Source organism: Nesoenas mayeri, assembly GCF_963082525.1.
Source record: "Nesoenas mayeri genome assembly, chromosome: 2".
In the NCBI taxonomy this organism is placed as follows: domain Eukaryota; kingdom Metazoa; phylum Chordata; class Aves; order Columbiformes; family Columbidae; genus Nesoenas; species Nesoenas mayeri.
Window position 1 is genome coordinate 107,336,560 of NC_137543.1, and position 19,656 is coordinate 107,356,215.

Below are 19,656 nucleotides of genomic sequence, written 5' to 3' on the forward strand. Positions count from 1 at the left end.
TATTTTAGGGAGATAATTACTTACTTGGGCTTCCTTAACCCAAATAGAATAATGAAACAGTGGAAGCTACTTCTTATCTTGAAGGTGAAGTTTAGTATAAGAGTTTAAATTTGGATGAAAAGCTGATTAAAGAGGACACAACAGATTGTATCACAAAAGCATTCGAGATAGGTGTCTACTGGGTATCCTTAAGGATTGTTCTTGGAACATGTCTAATTATTTATTTTTTTAAAGTTTGTCTCAGTGATGTCTCACAATGGAAAGCTGAGAGATAGTGAGAAGGAACAGAAAGGTCTAGGTACCGTTTAAGTAGAATTAGAGGATACTAAGAAGTGGAATAAGTTAGATAGTTAGATAAAGTTAGATAAAGTTGTGCAGAACCCAAAAGTACATACTGGCTCTGCTTTAAGCTGGAAGAACAGGAGAGCCGTTGCATATATGGAGAAAATAATAAGAGGAAAATAGGTAGAAATACACTGTTTTATGAGACAGAGCAGAAGAAGTCTGGCTCTTTGAACAAGTAAAATTAATCTACTACTTGCTACATGCATTGGAAAAGAGTGGGGAACAAGCTACTTGAACGTAAAGAGCAATGCTGGTACAATTTCTACAAATGGTATGAAAGGTAAAGCCTGAGTTTAGGCTGACCATTTAGAAGCAAATTTCATAAATATCAGAGGTGTGAAGATCTGGAGCAATCTCCCAAGAAGCACAGAAAGCCCCACTGCCTCTCTGGAGCTCCGTGCATCTCTGGAGGGAGGTGGCATGGCACAGCTGAGGATTACATGGGGAACCTCTAGGAATATTATATGTCTCTAGAGATTGCAATGGATAAGTAATTTGCTTATAGTTATCACTGATGTCATTCACTCCTATTAATCTAGTACTTGTTTCTAAATTATCAGATCACAGGCAAGTTAGGTCTCATTATAAGCCAGATGTTTGTAGTGAAGTATTATGTATGTCATGTATCTATTGAAATACTTAGCTTTCTGCAACAAAGGGCCACAGTATCCTACACGGAGGGGAGGAATAGTTCTCTGGGTTTGCTTATCTCTCCCATTGACTGCAAAGGCTCTAGCAACAGCTCACGTCAACTGGTCCTTTGAAAGCAACTGTGTCTGCTGCTTCCTTTTTCCCAGTGTGCATGATTCAGCAGTACCCAGTCAGTAGGAGTGGTAAATTTGAGACATGACATGGGGTTTTTGCCCTTGCAGAGGCAGAGATTGAGCATTACAGGCAGGGAACTGGTGGAGCTTGTGTATATATGCAGTGTAATTTGACTTGCTATTTGTTTGTCCTATGGCTGGCATAGCAATAGGTGATCTCTTCCTCCTTCTGCAAGACTTTGCATATCATATCACTGCTACAGTCCCTTTGGCTCTCTAGGAGGGGAAATAACCTCGTTAGCTCTCCATGGACACTTAGAGCACACATTCAGTAAGGCACTGGTGCTAGTAATGTGGTCAGAGGAAGTGTCAACTTTTAACATGCCATGTGAATGAATCACTTTGAGAATCATAGAATGTCCTGAGTTGGAAGGACCCACAAGGATCATCGGGTCCAACTCCTGTCTCTGCATATGACAACCCCACAGTTCACATCATGTGTCTGAGGGCATTGTCCAGTCTGTTCTTGAACACCGTCAGGCTTGGGGCCGTGACACCTCCCTGGGGAGCCTGTTCCAGTGCTCCACCACCCTCTGGGTGAGGAACCTTTTCCTAATGTCCAACCCGAACCTCCCCTGGCACATCGTCCTGCCATTTCCTTGGGTTCTGACACTAGGTTACTAAGGAGAAGAGTTTGGCACCTGCCCCTTCTTCTCCCCTTGTGAGGAAGCTGTAGCTGCCATGAGGTCTCCCCTCAGTCTTCTCCAGGCTGAACAAGCCAAGTGACTTTAGCCACTCTTCATACAACTTCCCCTCTAAACCCTTCACCAACTTTGTAGTCCTTTGTAGAAACACCTTAGTCTTCAGGAATATTTGTAAGATTGTGAAATCAAAACTTTTCCTGCAACCAGAAAGCTCTCAGAAAGCATATGTTATATGCCAAAGCCATATATATAATAAGCTTACATTGTAACTTTTGACCTCCTAGCCCTCTTGAGCAAGAGCTTCCCAGGCTATTAAATTGTGTTTATTGCTCTGTCATGTATTGCATTTGTTCAGTAGTCAATATCTTGTAACAGCATTACAGTAAATCCTCTGCTTAAAAAAAAAAAAACAAAACACAAAAAAACCACAAACAAACAAACAAAACCCTTCTCTTTTTTCTTAATCAAGACAGGAACATGACCCTAGAGGAAAAAACACTGGCTGAAGAATTCACTCTTTGTTTTTAGTCATGGTATAGTGCCATAGAGGATAAAGTACATTTTTAAGTCACTGATAAATATGCTGACTACTTTTATTTAGGAACATGCTGTTACATACAAGTGGTAAGAAGTAATCATTGCACTTTCTAACTCTAATGTTTGTCATAGGGAAACATAAAAAATTCCCCTGTAATTTTCCCTCTTCTTTTCTTCCAAGCAATTGTTGAACAAGGAAAGAAGCTTTTCATGTCATAGCAAGGAAATAGTTACAGCATCTGGGTTATGTGAAGATAAACTCCTGTGGAAATCAAGACAGTACTGGTTTTCACTTGCAGCCATGTGTGTGTTAGTATCATACATAGCTATAAAATGTATTGAGGCTCTATTCTTCTTTCTGAAACTGTTCCAGAGAACTTCCTAGTATGCTGTGTCTTCAGCATCAGGATTTTCGTTATACAATTGGAGGAGAGTTTATGCATCTGATCTGGAACTTTAATTGCCCTGTATAAATTAAAGCTGATGACATGCATTTGTTGAAAATAACAGCGGAAGACATGACAGCAGCTCCATGGGGAGACTCGTGTAAGTGTGTGCGGGACTGGGAGTGTTTGCTTGTTGAGGGGTCTGTGTATTCGTACCCAAGACTTTATGGGTAGAGACTTGTAGGTGCTGTGCATGCACAGAGCATTGGGAAAGCTCAGAAATCAATGTGCGGTGCTTATACTGCCTGCATGCCCTGCACTTGCCCTGAAGAACATCTGCCAAGGCTGTTGGAGCACAGCTTGGGGTGAGCAGCTCCACACTGAGAGCTGTATGTGGGACCCAATCCTGGGCTGGACTGGGACCCTCCAGGGAAGGGACATGGCCCTTCAGGGTATGCTGCGTGCCTCCCAAAACCAGGCTGTTGGTCGCTGTGAGTTGTTAGTGCTGAAGTCAAGCTGGGGATTTGTGCATTCGGAAGATGTCAGCTTCCTTATGTGGGTCAGGGCGTGAGGCTTCAAGTCAGGAATGGGAGGCAGCAATAGGTTATAGTTACTGCACTATTTCCTTTTTGACACTGGGCTATTAGGATGACACAGAAACTTTTGTCTCCTTTAAGAACTACAGTCCTTAAGAGAGAGAAAAAAAAACACAACAATCTATCTATCTACTCAACAGGGTATGAGTAGCCTGTTCACTTACTATTTATTTCCATTGTTGCAAATTTCAGTCTTACCTTGCCTCTAAGTCTGCTCATGCATGTAGTTCCTGAACAAGAGATGTATTAATGTGGGATAAAGAACATTTAGCACTATCTGGCAAAGATAAAGTGCCTAGCAGTGTCCTTTTTACAATAAAACATGCTTTATCTCTGGACAACGGAATTCCACAGGAGCAGAGGTACCATGGTCACAGTGTAGCAGTGGTAGCTCTGCAGCCCTGTGCCTTCATGGGGAGTATTGATGGGGTCAGTGAGCAGGGATGCCAGGGGCTTGTGATGGTTAAATGGAGCAGAGCTGACATTCTAGCAACTGAGTTGTTTATTCCCTACATTCACTTTTCTATTTTTAATTGTAATTAGGCATGTGTATTCTCTTTGTCTGTGAAATGAGAATTTATGCTTCTTTCCCAAGCTCAAGAATTGCAAGTTTAGTCTCACTTTTAAGTACTTTAGGTAGACTTACAGTTTCTTCAAGGGGCCACTTAATATATTATATATACAAAATATATATATGTATGCATATGCAATGCTGTGAGGGGAAAGGCAGTGGAAGGAGTTGCTTTGAAGGAGTTCACAGTACATTTGTAGTGGGATTATGCATACCAGTGGTTTCCAGCCTTGCTCAATATGCAAGCTCCTACAGTATTTCTAAGGGAGATGGGGCATGGACCTCTGTCTAGAGAATGTAAGCCTGCTTTTCATTATTTACCTTTCATGGGCATGAAAATAGTCCAGGGACTCCCAGGGAGATGAAGAGCACAGGTTGAAAATCACTGGTGAGGAAGCACTTTAAATGATGCCTTGGAATGAATGAGATAATACATTTATGCAGTAATAACCACAGAGACCTAATAACATCCCTCTACTAAAATACAGGCAAAAATTAAGTTTCCAGTACTCTGTCTGAGAGATGTGCATATTTATTCACTGCTTTTGAAATCCTGTTACCTGTCCATAAGTTTTCACATAGCAACCAAAATGAAAAGCTTTCCATCAAGAGATGGTCTTCCAGTTCTGTAGTATAGGGTTGCATTATTTATAGCCAAGTTTGGATCTAAAAAAGATCTTAAAAACAAGAAGAATGGAGTAGGCAGAAGATTCAAAAGTGGCAGTGCTGCTATCAGAGCTTCAGTGACATCATCTTTACATGGTCACTAATCTAGGCCAATGCAGATTTTCCACCACATGAGATTTTTATTCGTGAAGCATAAAATGTTCTTTACCTTGCTGATGGGAAGCTAAATTTTGAGATAAATGCAATTAAATGGTAAAAGAAGAGCAGCCGATTTTGCATGCTTGAAGAGACATGTTACTAGGAGCAGGTAAGACTGTGTTTTCTCTTTATGAGCATCCCCATAGTTCTGAGTAGGATTGCTTCCTCCCAAGAATGCAAGCTCAATTCTGAGGTTTCAGAAAACCGGTATTTTATTGTGTACCAATGGCCTGCAATATATGATGTGTCATCCTGCAGTTACATCATGTGAAGTGCAGTTGCAAGAGCTATGGGACTCTTCCATGCAACTGTTGGCTCCAATGTGCAGAGGGAAGAGCAACACCCTAAAATCCACATTGGATTTACTGTTGGACCCACATTTTCTTTCCTGGGTCGTGTTAGTAGCATATTATTTGGAATAGATACACACAGAGCTTCCTCCTGCAAGAATAAACTGTACTGCCATTTTTTGGGAAAGTTCAGTACAGTATATAAAAAACTTTCCATAGACCATTTTGAAACTTTTAATGGAAACTTATTTTGGCAAAGCTCTGAAAGCACTCAATAATTTTTCCTTATGAGGTCCGAGAGTTAAAACACAAAGCCTTTCAATCGGAGGCTGCCTCATGAAAGCAGACCTGGTGACAGCAGAGACATCCTGTAGCTGTATAACATATTCTGATCACAAGCTAGATTTTCCCATGGATTTTCTCAGCTTCTGTACCAGAACCTCTTGGGGAACTTGTAAGCTGAGTGAGGATGTAATACATCTGCCAGCAGCTGGTCTCTGTCTCTTCTAAGACCATCTTTCTTTTTTGTTTTATTTTATTTTGTTACTGCTGTCATTTTTAAGGCTGTGTTGTGTTCTGCTTGATAATGAGGAGACCACTTCAAGGTCCTGCAGCCCATGAAAGTAAGCAAAGTCATTTTGGTGCGAGACAGGCTCTTGAAATACCCTAATGCTATATTGATATCAACACAATAATTTGGTGTTTGGTGCAAACTTCGTGCTCTTATTCCTTCAGAAAGTTCTTTCACAAAGGCATAGTAGGTTTGGGAACTTCACTTTTCAATGGCATAGCTTCCACTCTTGCTTGAGCAGTATTGACCCGTCCTAAAGAGAAGATTTTCAAAAGCCAGTTCTGATGTCTACCTTGCACTGCATGCTGTATAACTTGCACACTGAACTCCTATTCCCACTATGGAAAACTTCCACCTAAATTTTGTACTGCAGACCTTTATTTCTAGCTTTGGGATTGTTCTGCTTTATTTTTCCAAGACTGGCCATACAGTACAATGTATACCACAGTCAAACATTCAGCACTGCAAAATTTATTTCTTAGCCCATGGAAGAAATAGCTTGATTTCTTCAAGATGGGTAGTTTCTTCCAAGTTTGTTAGGGTGGGGTGAAGACAAGGGCAACTCAAAGCTGCTAAAACACAAAGCTGCTCTGTTCTCTGGAGCTGGTAGCGTTTCACTGTTTGCAGGGAGGTGTTTTACTGGGGTTCCAAGAGCTGCTGCAGCTCCTCCATGAAGCGATAGATACAAATGGGAGACTGGCAAATGCATCAAAGGCAGCCAGACAGACCTACGGCTTTAAAAACTTGCTAGGTGTCACTTTTCCCAGATAAGGTGGCTCTGGTTTTAGTAAGGCTTATCAGAAGTTACTTAATGCAGGGAACAGCTTTGCAATGGAGTGGGAGTGTTGGCAGAGTGACGTCCACATTTGCTCAGAAGGCAACTGTTTTGCAATTTTGGAAACTTTATGGGACGTGGTGGCCAAAGCACAATCCTTCCGAAGTTAATGTCATGTTGTGGAAAACTAAGTGTGGTGGGTTGTTCTTTTTTTCCCAACTGAGTTCATAACTGTCTGCTTTATGTATTTGTTTTTTTCTGATAGTTTTAGTATTCAGTAAAAGTCTATGAAAGCTTAAAGACTCAAGCATGCCAATTCTTGCAGTGGTAGATTACAAATCTTAACATTGTTTGCCTTCAGTTTCTTCAAAGCTTGCTACTCCACCAAGTCTGTCTTTCTTTGAATTCCCACCTAAGAAACGGGCTAGAGAAAAATGTGGCACCTCCACACAGTGTACCAGAAATATGCCATAATGTGATTTTGATTCTCTTGATAAAGAAACCTCTCACAACAAAAAAACTGGAGGCAAGGAAATGCCAGGGACATGAAGTGCACTGGGTTTCTTAGGCAGGTGCATTCGTATTATATTTTGGAAGGTAGGAGGCATCCTAGGAGTGTTAGAGTGACGAGTGTGTACATGGTGTGTGCCTTGGCAGATGAGCAAAGGCCATCCTCCTGCAACAGTGCCGAGATGATCCACAGCAGTAATCCTGGTTCTGGAGCTCACGCTGGGGTGTTCCCGTCTCTGTTCCCCTCCGTTTTCTTCTACATGCAGGAGAGGGATGGGTGTGGAGCAGGACTTGCATACCTGCTCTTACCCTCCCGTTGCTTTGCTTCACTGTCCCAAACTCATGTATTACAGTGAGTTTTCAAAGTGCTGTAATACAGTAAAAGACAAAGATCAGTTGTTTCTAGTTAGAGTGTGTTAAAAGGAAGAAAAAAATCCACCAGATTACAAAAAACCTCTCGCCATCAGAATACTTGAGTGCAATCTTTTGCAGCAGAAACATGGTGAGGACAAGGGAACAGATGGGAACAGGGATGAATGAGATCAGTTTTACAGTCAGGCTTTCATGTCTCTACATGAATTATGCTGCACTAGTAAAAAGTTCCTTTTTGTTGTTTTTTTTAAACCCCTCAGGACATCTTTGGCAAAGATAAGCACAGTCCAACCGACTGCTACCGATAACTTTTTCACATTCTGCACTGGAGCTTAGGTTGTAGCTAATTTACCAGCTTTTTGTCTTAAAGGGGATGTTTATTCCCCCGTTCACTGAACTGATGGAGCAGTTTCTTCCTGGCAATTTCTGCAGGGAGTGGAATGCATCAAAGCAGGTTTGTGGTGTTTATTAAAGGATTTTGTTTTTTAATCCTTATCTGCATGTCGTCTTCTGGATTTTCATATTTGCATGTAGGGTTTCTTTCTGTGTTTGAGAAAGCTGCACAGCATTTTGCCTGCCTTGTTGCTTAAAACAGGCCCATGAGGAAGACAGAACTGGTACCAACCCTTAAACTTGGGAGACAAACAAGTTGCAGAATCAAATTTAGCAGCTGCAGTCATCTTCATAATGATTTTAAACTGCTGACATCTAAACAGCCACAAATTCTGAGTATATATGAAATAATAATATGACCTGAAAAGACTGGTACAGGATGTTTTGGCTTTTGACAAATCTGTATTTTTTCATTCTTTTCAGGAAAGAAAATAATCTAATTTACTTATTTGTGATGTGTTTCTCTTATTAGTGTTTTCAAAGGTGAGGTAAATACAGGCTCCTCAGAAGTCTGCCACAGTAACAGTTGGTTTACAGGCTTTTGTGCAGCCCATTGCATGTATGGGCCGCAAATACTTTACACAGAGGCAGAAATGTTTCTTTTAAAGGAATAGAGAAAAATAAGCAGGAGGAAGTGGAAGAGCTGTTCTGACAAGGGCAGAGAGAAATAAAACCTATCCCTGGGGCCTATTCAATAACCAATCAAACAAGAGATAAACCCCATGATCTCATTTTCTGGGACCTGTGTGAGTGTCTGTTATGATGATACAAGTCTGAGAGCATTAGCAGAGCTTTATTCTGTATAACATAATATTTCTGCTGTTCAGATTGCAGAATTTCTGGACTCAGTACTAGGCCATGGAGCAGTTGCTTTGCTGAATAGGGTGAAAGAGCGTGAAGAAGGCTGCCTGCCTTCCAGCTCAGGTTGCATGGCAGAGGTTCACCATGCAAATCAAGAGATGGAAAGGGAACTTTTTCAGAGTTTGAACAGCATGTAATATACCATAATCGTGCATTTCAAGTACGTTTTAGAATGTCCAAACTTGTTTACATTTCTTCACAGAACTAAACTCTGGCATTAAATGTGGCTGAGATTCCCTATTGCTAAATAAGACTGACTTTAAAAGCAGTCCACTTGCTGTAACACGCAACATTTATAGTACTGACAACTAAGTTCGAAGTTTTTTCTTCCCAGACTTTTGAAGATAAATTGGTCTCCATCTTCAAAACTTACCCAGGTGCTGCTTAATCACTTTGTGGCTTTTTTGGCTGTGCTTTCAAAATGTAATTGTAGTTCTCCTACTTCCAGAAAAAAAAAGGGCGGTAGAAAGTCTGTTTACCTCATTTATTGAATTTCACACAGTTAAATTAAGTGAAATAAGAGCTTGATTCAGGTCCCGTTGGTTTCAACAGTAGTCTTTCCATTGAGTTTTAGTCAAGGCTTAAATGAAGATCAGAAGGCAATCCAGAGCTCATTTAGATTTAATATGCTCTTCAGCTATTCCTTTTAAACTTAAATATTATTGGAGGCTTTTGAAACCAGCAGCGTGTATTAACTTGCTTGCTTGTCAACATGTGCAAATATCCAAATTTCTGCTGGAAGCCCTAATGTAAGTATTAACTGTAACATTCATTCCCATGAACGTGTAGTAGCCGGAGACAAGCTTTTAAAGCTTTTTATCGGCTTTTGCTTGTTCTTTGTAGTTAGTTGTCAAGGCATTTGCTATGTTAGTACAGATAACTTAACAGTACCTTTACTGTTTGAAGTAGTAAATATTATCTTAGTCCTGTCTGCAGTTTTCATCTTGTTTTAGCCTCGCTCATGAAGGGGATCTCATTCCTAAGGGGCAAGGTGGCTCTTGGGGAATTACAGGCCATAGATTTTTCTTTCTGTAGATTCCCAACTTGTATCCATTGGAGGCTGGAACTTGCTATAGTTACTTGCTTCGGAGGAAGTATCATGCAGTGATGCAGCTATATGGACCCAGAGGCTTGATGCAGCATCCGCTGTGGTTGCTGACAACACTCGTCGTGACTTCAGTGGGCAGAACCGTGCACAGAAGTAGATAGGGTTAGCATGGAGGTGGGCGTGCGTAGTTCAGGCAGTGAACAAAACTTGCACCATTGCTGTTGTGTTTTCAGTAGTTCTCCAGACACACTGCAGTTTCTAGAGGTGTCAGTCTAGTCATCTGGGAGAGCTACATATATATGCGTATGTGCAGATATATGTTTATTGGCAAAAATACACAAGTGTGTTGCATTTGTAATAGCAAGCTTTTAGTCTTCTACTTGGAATCAGATGTAAGGTTTTTCTCTTGCCCTTTTTGAGTCTGAGTGCTCACATAGAATTTACACCTCGAAGTGTGAGGGATTTAAAAGTAAATATGTGTGCATCACATATTGTTTTGACATAAGACTTGATTTAATGTAGATAAAGAAAAATATGTGATTTATTTTCATTGGACGACATACATTTCTTAAGAAATCCCATGTGGTAAAATGTTCACAGCATAGTTTAATGCTTTTAAGTATCGTTTCTCTAACTCATTTTGAAACAATTCTAAACAATTCAGTGCTGATATAACTATAAACTGGGCCCACATTTTCATGGGCACACATTTTCAGTTTCTTTTTATTGTGCTATAAAATCCTGCTTCTCCATTGATGTTGCCAGAACAAACAACAATGAAGAACGCAATTTTCTTAGATCACAGAGCGCAGGCACAGGTATCCATTGCCATCCACTTGTTATCCCAAATATCCCGGTGTAGATCTTGAGATGCCACACTCCTGCCATACGTGTCTCCTCAGATTAACAGTGCAGTAAGCCATGCTCGCTGTCAGAGGTCTCTCGGCCACTTGCTTCTGTGCTCTACTTGGGCTTTTTATACTACTTGCAGCAACACAATAGTGACAAAATTCACCATGGAGATTCCTCTGAGCCATTTCACAGGGCCCAAACCTTGCTTGAATGGGGCTGTGTGACGGCCCTTCTCCTGCTCCAGAGCTCTGCCCAGCAGATGCATATGACTTTTTGGTGATGGGTGTAGTAGCTATGCTGGTGAGTGAACCTGGAGGGCAGGAGGGCTGCAGCTATGGACTGTCAGCCGGAGGCTGTGCTACCTGGTGGGCCCATCCTTGGGGGAAACCATCAGAGGGCGTGGAGCCTGTTTGGACTGACAGTGAAGTCTTTTGCCTCTTGCATGGTCTTGTTTGAATTTGTCTTCCACAGTACAAGACATACTTTGGTCAGTATGTGGGTTTCACACAGCATAAGGATAACTGTCTTGAAACAAGGGCATGGGCTATGCTTTTTCTTGGAGGACCCAGCATAAATGGGATGGCAATATTTCCATCCAGTGTTACCAAATATACTCCCGACTCTGCATTTCCCCCTCCATGATTTCCTCTACAGCAGTTTCCAAAGTACTAGGTGGTGTTTCCTTGTGCTGTACACCACTTGAATGTCTAAGCTACAGCTGGCGTGTTTTGACTTGAATAGCCACATTTTGCACCTTAAAATACACGCCTTCAGTTGCTCTGCTCTATGTAGGGAACCACAGGCCTAAAAATGGCATGTACTCATCACTTTGCCCATCCTGGTCTTGATAGATTTGTAGGGTTACACTTGTTACTCCTCTCTGTTGAGCTTAGACAGAGAACCTTTGGGAGGGACACCTCAAAGTCAATGCTGACTTCAAATAACTTGGTGTAGCCTGAGGTTTTATAAAGAAGGGTAAAAGATGGGGGTGGGAAAGGGTGCCTGTGTGGTTTTCTGTACAAAATTTATGAAGTGGTGTGTATGAAATGTATAAAGTGTTTGTTATAATTTGTGTATATATGTGTATGTTTGCATAGTGGCTGATAGATATGAAATTTCCTTATTCTTGGGTTTTCCTCACTAATAAATCATAGGAGCAGCTCATTATTTGGATTCATTGGTGACTGCACTTGCGATAAACCTGGCCATTAACCTTGAGCAATATCTTAACAGAGAATGGTCCACTTCTTTATAGCAGTCTCCCCAAAGGGTGTCAGTGGGAGGGACAACGCAGCAGCAGCACCCCAGCTGCTGGTGAGGACATCTTGGGGGCTTGACTTCCCAGTCAATGCCCCAAATAAAAAGCCTACAAAACTCAAGGCAAAGTCGTGCTGCAGTAGCCATTGGCTGTGTGACGTGGACAGAGGCCAAACTGCAGCTTGGAGAAGGGTTGAAGTTGTGGTGGAGCACCCAGGTGAGGTTGGGAGCCGGAGCTGCGCCTGGTGACACCCGCTTTGCCAGGAGAGGGGGGCCCCCTAGTGCAGAGGCCATGGCTCCTGGGTGTGTTGGGGCACTGCCAGCCATTTGTGCCGGCTCCTGCCTTCCCTTGCAAAGCATTTTCCCAGTGATTCACCCAGCCGTTGTGGTTTTCTGCTGCATCAAGTGATGCAGTGGTCACCTCTTACTATCCCCAAGTCCTTTTCAGGGCAATGGCATGCCAACACCCTGTTTTATATCTAGTACATGTTCTGCAGTCTTTGATGTAAGGCCTTGCCTTTGGCTATAGTTTAAATAAATGTTGTTCAGAGAGCTTATTTTCCAAAATCACACAAACCAGCCTGTGCAGGTCACCTGTCCCTCTTTGTTATTTAGAACACCAGTGATGTTTGTGTCATCTGCAGTCGTCCTTAGCAATGATTTTATGTCTTCTAATAGACCACTAACAAAGTCATCAGAAGAAAACTGATCTAAACCCGTGTCATCTTTCAGTACCCCACTAGAAACACTCCCTCAAAAAATCACAATTTGTTATTCACCATTAGAACTTTTCCCGAACTATAGAAAATTGGTGACAATTCCCGTTACTTTGCAATTATGCTGGTACTTACAAAAAAGCTTGTCTTGTGCTGTAGCTCTCCCACAGTTGTATGCTAAGGCATTCAGAGGGGGAACCTCAAATGCTGGTCTAGCCCACCCTGTCCTTGTAGTTGCTCCAAATTTACACTGGCGTCAGCGAGACAAGAATTTAATCCCCCATCCAGTTCTCACTGAAGCCAGTGGAAAGACTGATTTCAGCCCATCCCAGTCTGGCCTTAATCTGGAGGATTAATGAAGATACATGCTGAATTAAATAATGGCAACAGAGAAGAAAAAAAGAAATATTACTAAATTATATTGGGGAGAATAGAAAACACTGTAGGGAATTAGTAAGGCTGAATTCCTTGTTGTCAGAAATACTGTGACTTTGGAGAGGTCTTCATTCAGGAGCAAGGTGGTTTGTATATGACTATTGATTCTTCCAGGTGAAGGTGCACACCAGCTGTCGGGTCATGCAATTGTGCTGCCGCCATCCTTTGCAATTCAGGACATTACTTTTGCCATCGGAGGGCAGGTCTCCCCTCCTAACCAGAGCAAGGGAAACTTAAAATTAGATTTATTAATAGCTGGAAAAGTTGCTTTCATCAAGTGAATAAAAATAAGAAATCATCTGGGAAAGCTTTCCCTTAAGGCATATTCTTTTTCTGCACTATGGTGTTAGTTTTGGGTCACTTTGGCAACTGAAGTTTACATCTAAGTATTTTTAAGAGCTCTGTCATTGTTTTTTTCCAAGTGTGTCTAAAAGTTGGAATTAATCTCAGTAACTGCATTACTCAAAACCACACTGTTTGAGCAGGGACTTGGTACAGCCACACAGGGCTGTTTTTCACAATGTTTTAAATTAAAGTATTTGAATATATGTAAAAATTACTATCTTCTGAGGCAGCATTTCCAGTGCCAGGATGCTGCTTTGTTAAGCTGAAACTGGACTTTTTAGGCATCGTATGTGTTTGCAGCCACTCTTCTCAAGGCAAAACATCTCCCCACGGCTGAGCATTGTTTGTATGCCTCACCTGTTTTCGAGCTTTTCCTTTCCTTTTTGTAACTTCCCACAGCACATTGCAGCAGATTTGGATGGTTTTTTTTGTGTCACATGGACTTTCCTCCCTTTGAAATTCTTATTATGTAAAACATATTCAACCCAGTGATGCTGAAACTTCTCTATCACATCTCTCTCTAGTGTTGAGGAACTGGTTAATGTATGAAGTGTTTCTATTTAAATGGTTAATCACAAATAATGAAATATTGCTTCCTTTTTTCCAAACTCTTGCATTTCATTAGGGAAAACATTGCATCGTTCTTAACTTTCTATCAGAAATGGCATTGGTCATGATGACAAATGTCCTGTCCTCTCTAGTACTTCCTTGTAAGCTTAAATGCCATTATTTTGATCATTTGACAATACGAGCTGCACTTCCCTGGCTTATGTGGTAGTATGGAGAGATTATGTGTATCTTTTCAATAGCTGTAAGGGAATGCTTTGAGGTCAGTTAAAAGAAAATACCTGATATACAGGACCTGCCCTTATCTGTGATGCACAGATTTCTACTTGAATGACACAAGGATTTTCATCTAATTTCTAAGGCCCCACGAGGTGAAGGTCAGTGACAACCCTCACAAGGGGGAAACAGTTTTTTCTCCTAGGGAGGAGTGTGGAGGCACAGGGGATGGCCAGGATCCCAAATGCATTGTGCAGGGCTGACCCAGGGTGCAATGGGCAGAATTTTGGGGTGGTGTGGTTGCCCATATGTCAAGCTAATATTTTTTACAAAATGTTTGCAGTTCACTCTGATTAAAGTGAATTGGTTGCAGGGAGCACTGATGGTAAGACATCAGGCAACATTATGCCACCCGATTTTTGGAGGCAGCTCTGTATCTGGACAAAGTACCCTGGAAGGTACTGCTCTTCCATGAAATACCGGGGGAAAAAAAAAAGCAAAGGTGGAATTATTGCCAATGACTGAGGAGAGAGGAATATTTATAAACCTGCTGGCAGATGAAACAAGTATCTCTTGTTTGCAAGTTTTGCATTGTTGTCAATAATGGCTGGAAAACATGCAGAAAAAGTATATAAATTTATTATGCCAGGTCATATAGAGTTATAAGTGATATATGAAGCATGGAAATGGACTTGCATATCTCTGAAATTGCCTTTGCAAGCTATTATTTTGATGTGTCCGTCAGAGTTGCAGGGAGGCTAACAGAGGCTAAGCATGGACAGAAACAGCTGATGATTTGGGGATTGGTGGTAATTTGTTTTCAAAGCATTCTCAGGGGTTTTTCTGAAGTCTGGGACAAATATGCATGACAGGATTGAGACTTCAGTAATCAGATTTTCTGGGGAAAAGATGAAAACAGGTTTCACTTGTATCAGGGCAATTGTTGCAGAGACCACTTTGTTTAATCTGAGCTTGTATGGATTTGGAAGAATGCAGTTGCTTAGCATTATGGCTGAATGGATGCATTCTGTCTCCCTACCATCACTTGTGGAAAATGCCATTTAGAAAATGCTTCCATTTCACTCAGTTTCTTTGGGCTGCACAAGAAAAAAAAAAAAGGCCAAGAAGCAGAGGGTTGCAGATGGTGAACCATTTGGATCACTGACAAATACTCCTTTTAGGCTAAGATTGAGGCAGAGAAGGGGAGCGAGTATGACTGTGGACAGAGAGGATTTTAGTATCCAGAGCAGCCAACCCTGCACTTTCCCTAGGCACTGAAATTCGGTGAGTTTGCATCTATCAGTACAGTGTGCCTGTTCAGCTCTTTGATCGCTGCTGTCTTATGTAGCACCTGACATTTCAGGTCATTTCAGCAATATCTGCCCTTTTTTAGGCTGCCTGTTGAGGTAACACTGTAACTACTTCAAGATCAACAGTACTTTGGCATTTAGGAAGCACAGCACGTGTGCTAAGAGCAGTATCAGACAGAAATAAAATGCTTTGTGGTGATAATCCCATGCTGCTGCCCTTCAGACTTTTGGGGATGCCTCCACATCACAGGGGTGATGGCTGGGGCTTTGGAGGTCCGGTGGGTCACCTGGGCTGGGGCAGGAGAGCCTCATGGTCCTGGCAGGCAGCCCCATTTCAGCACTGCTTCAGATGGAGGCCTCATGGGATGTCCTCTCTGTGTCAAAACTTTTCCAGACTGGACGTATTTTTAGTATATTAACATCACACATAAGAGCAAAGCTTGCGTCTTTTGTGGATCAGCACGTACCCTGAAGTTCAGATCTGGATCTCAGCTTTTCTACAGGCCAGGGACATTTCTCATCCTGGATTTTGATCAGGAAACTTCTTGGGTTCTTTTTGTTTTACTTTTCTTTGTAGCTAAAATGTGCCACAACCATGTGCAAGTGTTCACATGGGATGTATATTATGTGGGACATGCTACCACAGGCCCTAGCACTACCACGTAAGTATCCTTACACACCACCGACTCCAAAACCTCGATAGTGCTGGCTTTGCTACACATTGAAACAAAAGTCTGTAATGAGTGTATGTGGCATCAAAATTTGTCCTTTGGAGGGCAAATAGGTCAAGCTTAATAGAGGTTAAATCATAATATAATCCATGCACTCGTGCATGCACGTCTCACTTAAAACTCTGCGGAGTGAGGTGAGCACTGCATTGTCTGTGCTTTTGCCTCTGGCCAAAATGACATTCACACTGTAGTATTATTAATATATACAGATAATTATACCATGTATGTTTTTCAGAACACGGTTTTCGTAAGTGAAGAAATTGCAGGAATGGCATTATTCATGAGATGCAAGCTGGCCATTTTCTTTCTTTGCAAATGTTACAGTTGGAAAATTATTTAGCACCTTTGCCTGAGTTTAATAATACTGCTGCAGGGGTTTAGCTTGTTTTGTTCGATTTGGGTTTTCTTTGCTCAGCATATACTGCTTATGACCAAGGTTCTCATACTGCTCTGATGAAGTTCACTTTTTGTATGTACTCAGATCTCCTTGCAGCAAACAAGGATTTGGTGTTGTAGCTCTTTGAGCAAACAAAAAATTGTGCATGGGGGGAAAGCTCCTATAGGGTGATCTGACTGATGCTAGCCATATACTGAAGCAACCCATTTTCTTTTGCTCTCCGGATCTTGACTAACATCTCATCTACATCTTCTGTTTACTGTGTAGAGGATGTGATGAGGTGATGAGCCTGGTGGAGAGGTCAAGTGGTTTTGCATGTGGCTTAAGACATCTTTGGTAGAGAGCCATCGAAGTGCTCTCTACTCCCAGAACAGGGAAAGAAAATAGGTCCTGGAGGACCAACCTGAAGCGTCTTTGTACAGCTTTATGTCTGTGTTTCCCTCTGCAGCTTCACAAGCCGGCAAGATCCTTCTCTTGACTGTTTGCTCCTGCCTCCTTGCTGTCCTCAGAGCTGTTTCCAATGCAGAAGTTCATGGGGTACCATGGTGAACCGAATCAGTGAGCTTTCCTGAGCTAAAAATACTCTCTGTCCATTTATTTATTTCTTGCTCTGCATTATTTGTAGCTTGGATCAACTCTTTGGCATGATTCACTGAGCAGTTCCATGGGAGAGGGAGAAACACAAGAGTAACCATGCCCTCTGCCTGCTGCATCGGCCTTAGCCTAGTAAGCAGTGAAAAACTCTGTGTTTCTTGGGACAGCTGAGCCAAGTTGAGATCTCCAGCACTTGTCCAGTCCTAAGGGAAACATGTTCAAGTGTGTGCAGTTTTTCCTGGAGCTTGTTTCAGTGAGCTTGACTGTGCAATCCAACCAGTACCAAGCTGCTTAGTGTCAATGTTGGGTATAGGTGACCAGTAGGATGCTGCTGCAGAAGGCTCCTCCTTCCAGCCTTCCTTCAGTGCAGATGTAGCATAAACACTGCAGTCTAAACTGCACCTGCTTCTGCATTGTATTTCAGTGCATTTCAAAATCACACACCTATAGATCAAATCTGAGATGCCTAAACTAAGCATCCAAGCTGACACTTCGAACCCTCCAAAGATCTTTTGTCACTGGCTTTTTCCTTCGTTGGAGGAATGCAAATGCTGATTTTAAGCATGGGCACGTTGCAATAGTTATGTTTGAAACTGAAACAGAGAATTCTTTGTAGGAATTTCTTGTCCATTACAGAAATTCGAGGCAAATGTAAAAAGGTGATTTTCTACACTTGATGCTCATGTAGTAACAAGCAGCTTACACAGTATAATCACAGCCCCTGTTAAACTGTACCCATTTATTAGCAGTTGCCACTCTGATCCCAAGCATCATAATGTTCATCTAAACATATAATGAAAAATAACTGAGGAATGTGAGTGAATAGCCTTGCTTTAAACATAGACAAAGACTATTTAATCTTTTATCACTGTTAACTCCTTAAGGGTGATGACTGTTCTGAGAAGTAACACATGCTCAGCTGCTCAGTGAATGGTTTTGATGACTGTTAATTGTTTCTTGATCACTGCTTATTAAGTTATTTTTCCTACTAATAAAAATTTAGTTGTTTGGTAAATCTTCAACAAATATCTTACGTTACTAACTCCGAAACTTATTTCCAGCTTTGTCAAGAGTCTTTGTTCTTTGCTTTATAGCACCCCACACCATGGTGTCCCAATCTGTGACTGGTGCTTCTAGGAATTACGGCTCTACAAGAGTATCACTTCATGATTTGGTTTTTTTTGGGGGGTTAGAAGAATGCAATTCTTTTGGTGTCTTATGGAAAGGTATGAGGTCAGACTTGGGTTGCATTACAGCAACAATGAGATAAAGGCTTCCTTCTGCTTCCGCTGAAGAGCAAAGTTGGGCTGAAGCTTTCCAACTGGAAGGTGTTGTGAAGTCTTTTACCACATTGCCTTTTGAATCATTCACATTTCCTCTGTATTGGCATAACTCAGATATGTTTTAATTTTAGCTAAGTAGGGACAGCCCAGAGGATGACTGGAAGAGTTTCTGGGACTTGTGTGTGGTGTTTTTTTCTTTAAAGCAATTTGCATTTTGCTCTTTTATTGCAATTGAATATAGTGGTGATAACTTGACATTTCATCTGGGTTTAGTAAAGCCGAGTAATAGAATTTCAGGTGGGGATTAATTTCTCCACTATGCCATTATGAATGTTTGTAATCTCAGTGGTGCTCTGTATGGCACCACTTCCTTTCCTTCCCTCCCTCCCTTCCTTCCTTCCTTCCTTCCTTCCTTCCTTCCTTCCTTCCTTCCTTCCTTCCTTCCTTCCTTCCTTCCTTCCTTCCTTCCTTCCTTCCCCACTAGCAAGGACTTGTGTGCCAAAGCTGAATATGCCAGGAATCTCCAGAATCTCCATGTGTTGGAGTGGCAAGAGATGTGTGAGCCCTGGAGGTTCAGTTTGCTCTTAAAACCTGGACTTTTAATTTGAGGTGTCCTGCAGGAAACCCTGACTCCCTCCCACTGGGTTAACAAGGAGATACAATGGCCCCCAAAGTAAATGGGTCCTCAGGGAAATTGCCTTTGCTGATACCTGGCAGCATACTGTTTTCAATGATGTTTGGTGGTACTGTATCAATACCCTCTCCTCAGGAACTGATTTATGTTTGTGGCACAGAAAGCTTAGTACTACCTATATACTAAAGCCTCATTTTGGAGTTTTTGATAGAAAGCAATGGAGGATTAGTCCAGCTCTTAATTCTGGTATCTTTCTGTGCTCGGGAAATGTCGCATGCTCCCTACACAATTGCCATTAGGGTCATGTAAGATAACATTTGTGGGGTTTGTGAATCTGTGCTGATGCTTCCCTTACTGTGGTGCCTGTAAAGATAGATGGGAAATAAGTCTTCACCCTGTACTTCTTGCTTTCCTTCATGGAGTTTTTTTCTTTCCTCCACAGTTTGTCAAGGGACAAATAACAAGCTGACTCAGTTGGGACATGTGGAAGACCATTTCACCAGCCTGCAGAGGATGTACAACAACTGTGAGGTGGTACTCAGCAACCTGGAGATTACATACGTGGAGCATAATCGTGACCTCTCTTTCCTGAAGGTTAGCTTTCCTGGCCAATATAACTTTGTCCTAAAGGAATCTTACTTCATTTTTTAAGTGCAAACGATTGGCTACCTATAAAATTCTGTGGTCATCCAAAAACATAAAAATAGCACATCACAGATGCAGGATACATGTAGGCTGCAGGATACCCTCAGCCCTACAATACTAAATCAG

At 41.7% G+C, this 19,656-nt stretch overlaps 1 protein-coding gene across 1 annotated transcript in view; it reads left to right on the forward strand.

Moving 5' to 3' along the window:
- The window catches only part of EGFR (epidermal growth factor receptor), a gene marked incomplete at both ends in the record, with an annotated part of 154,870 nt that overhangs the window by 93,138 nt on the left and 42,076 nt on the right, over nt 1-19,656 (forward strand). Inside the window, one exon of the mRNA XM_080340441.1 lies at nt 19,328-19,479. Coding sequence (XP_080196567.1) covers nt 19,328-19,479 — 152 coding nt within the window. The remainder of the gene's footprint in view (nt 1-19,327; nt 19,480-19,656) is intronic.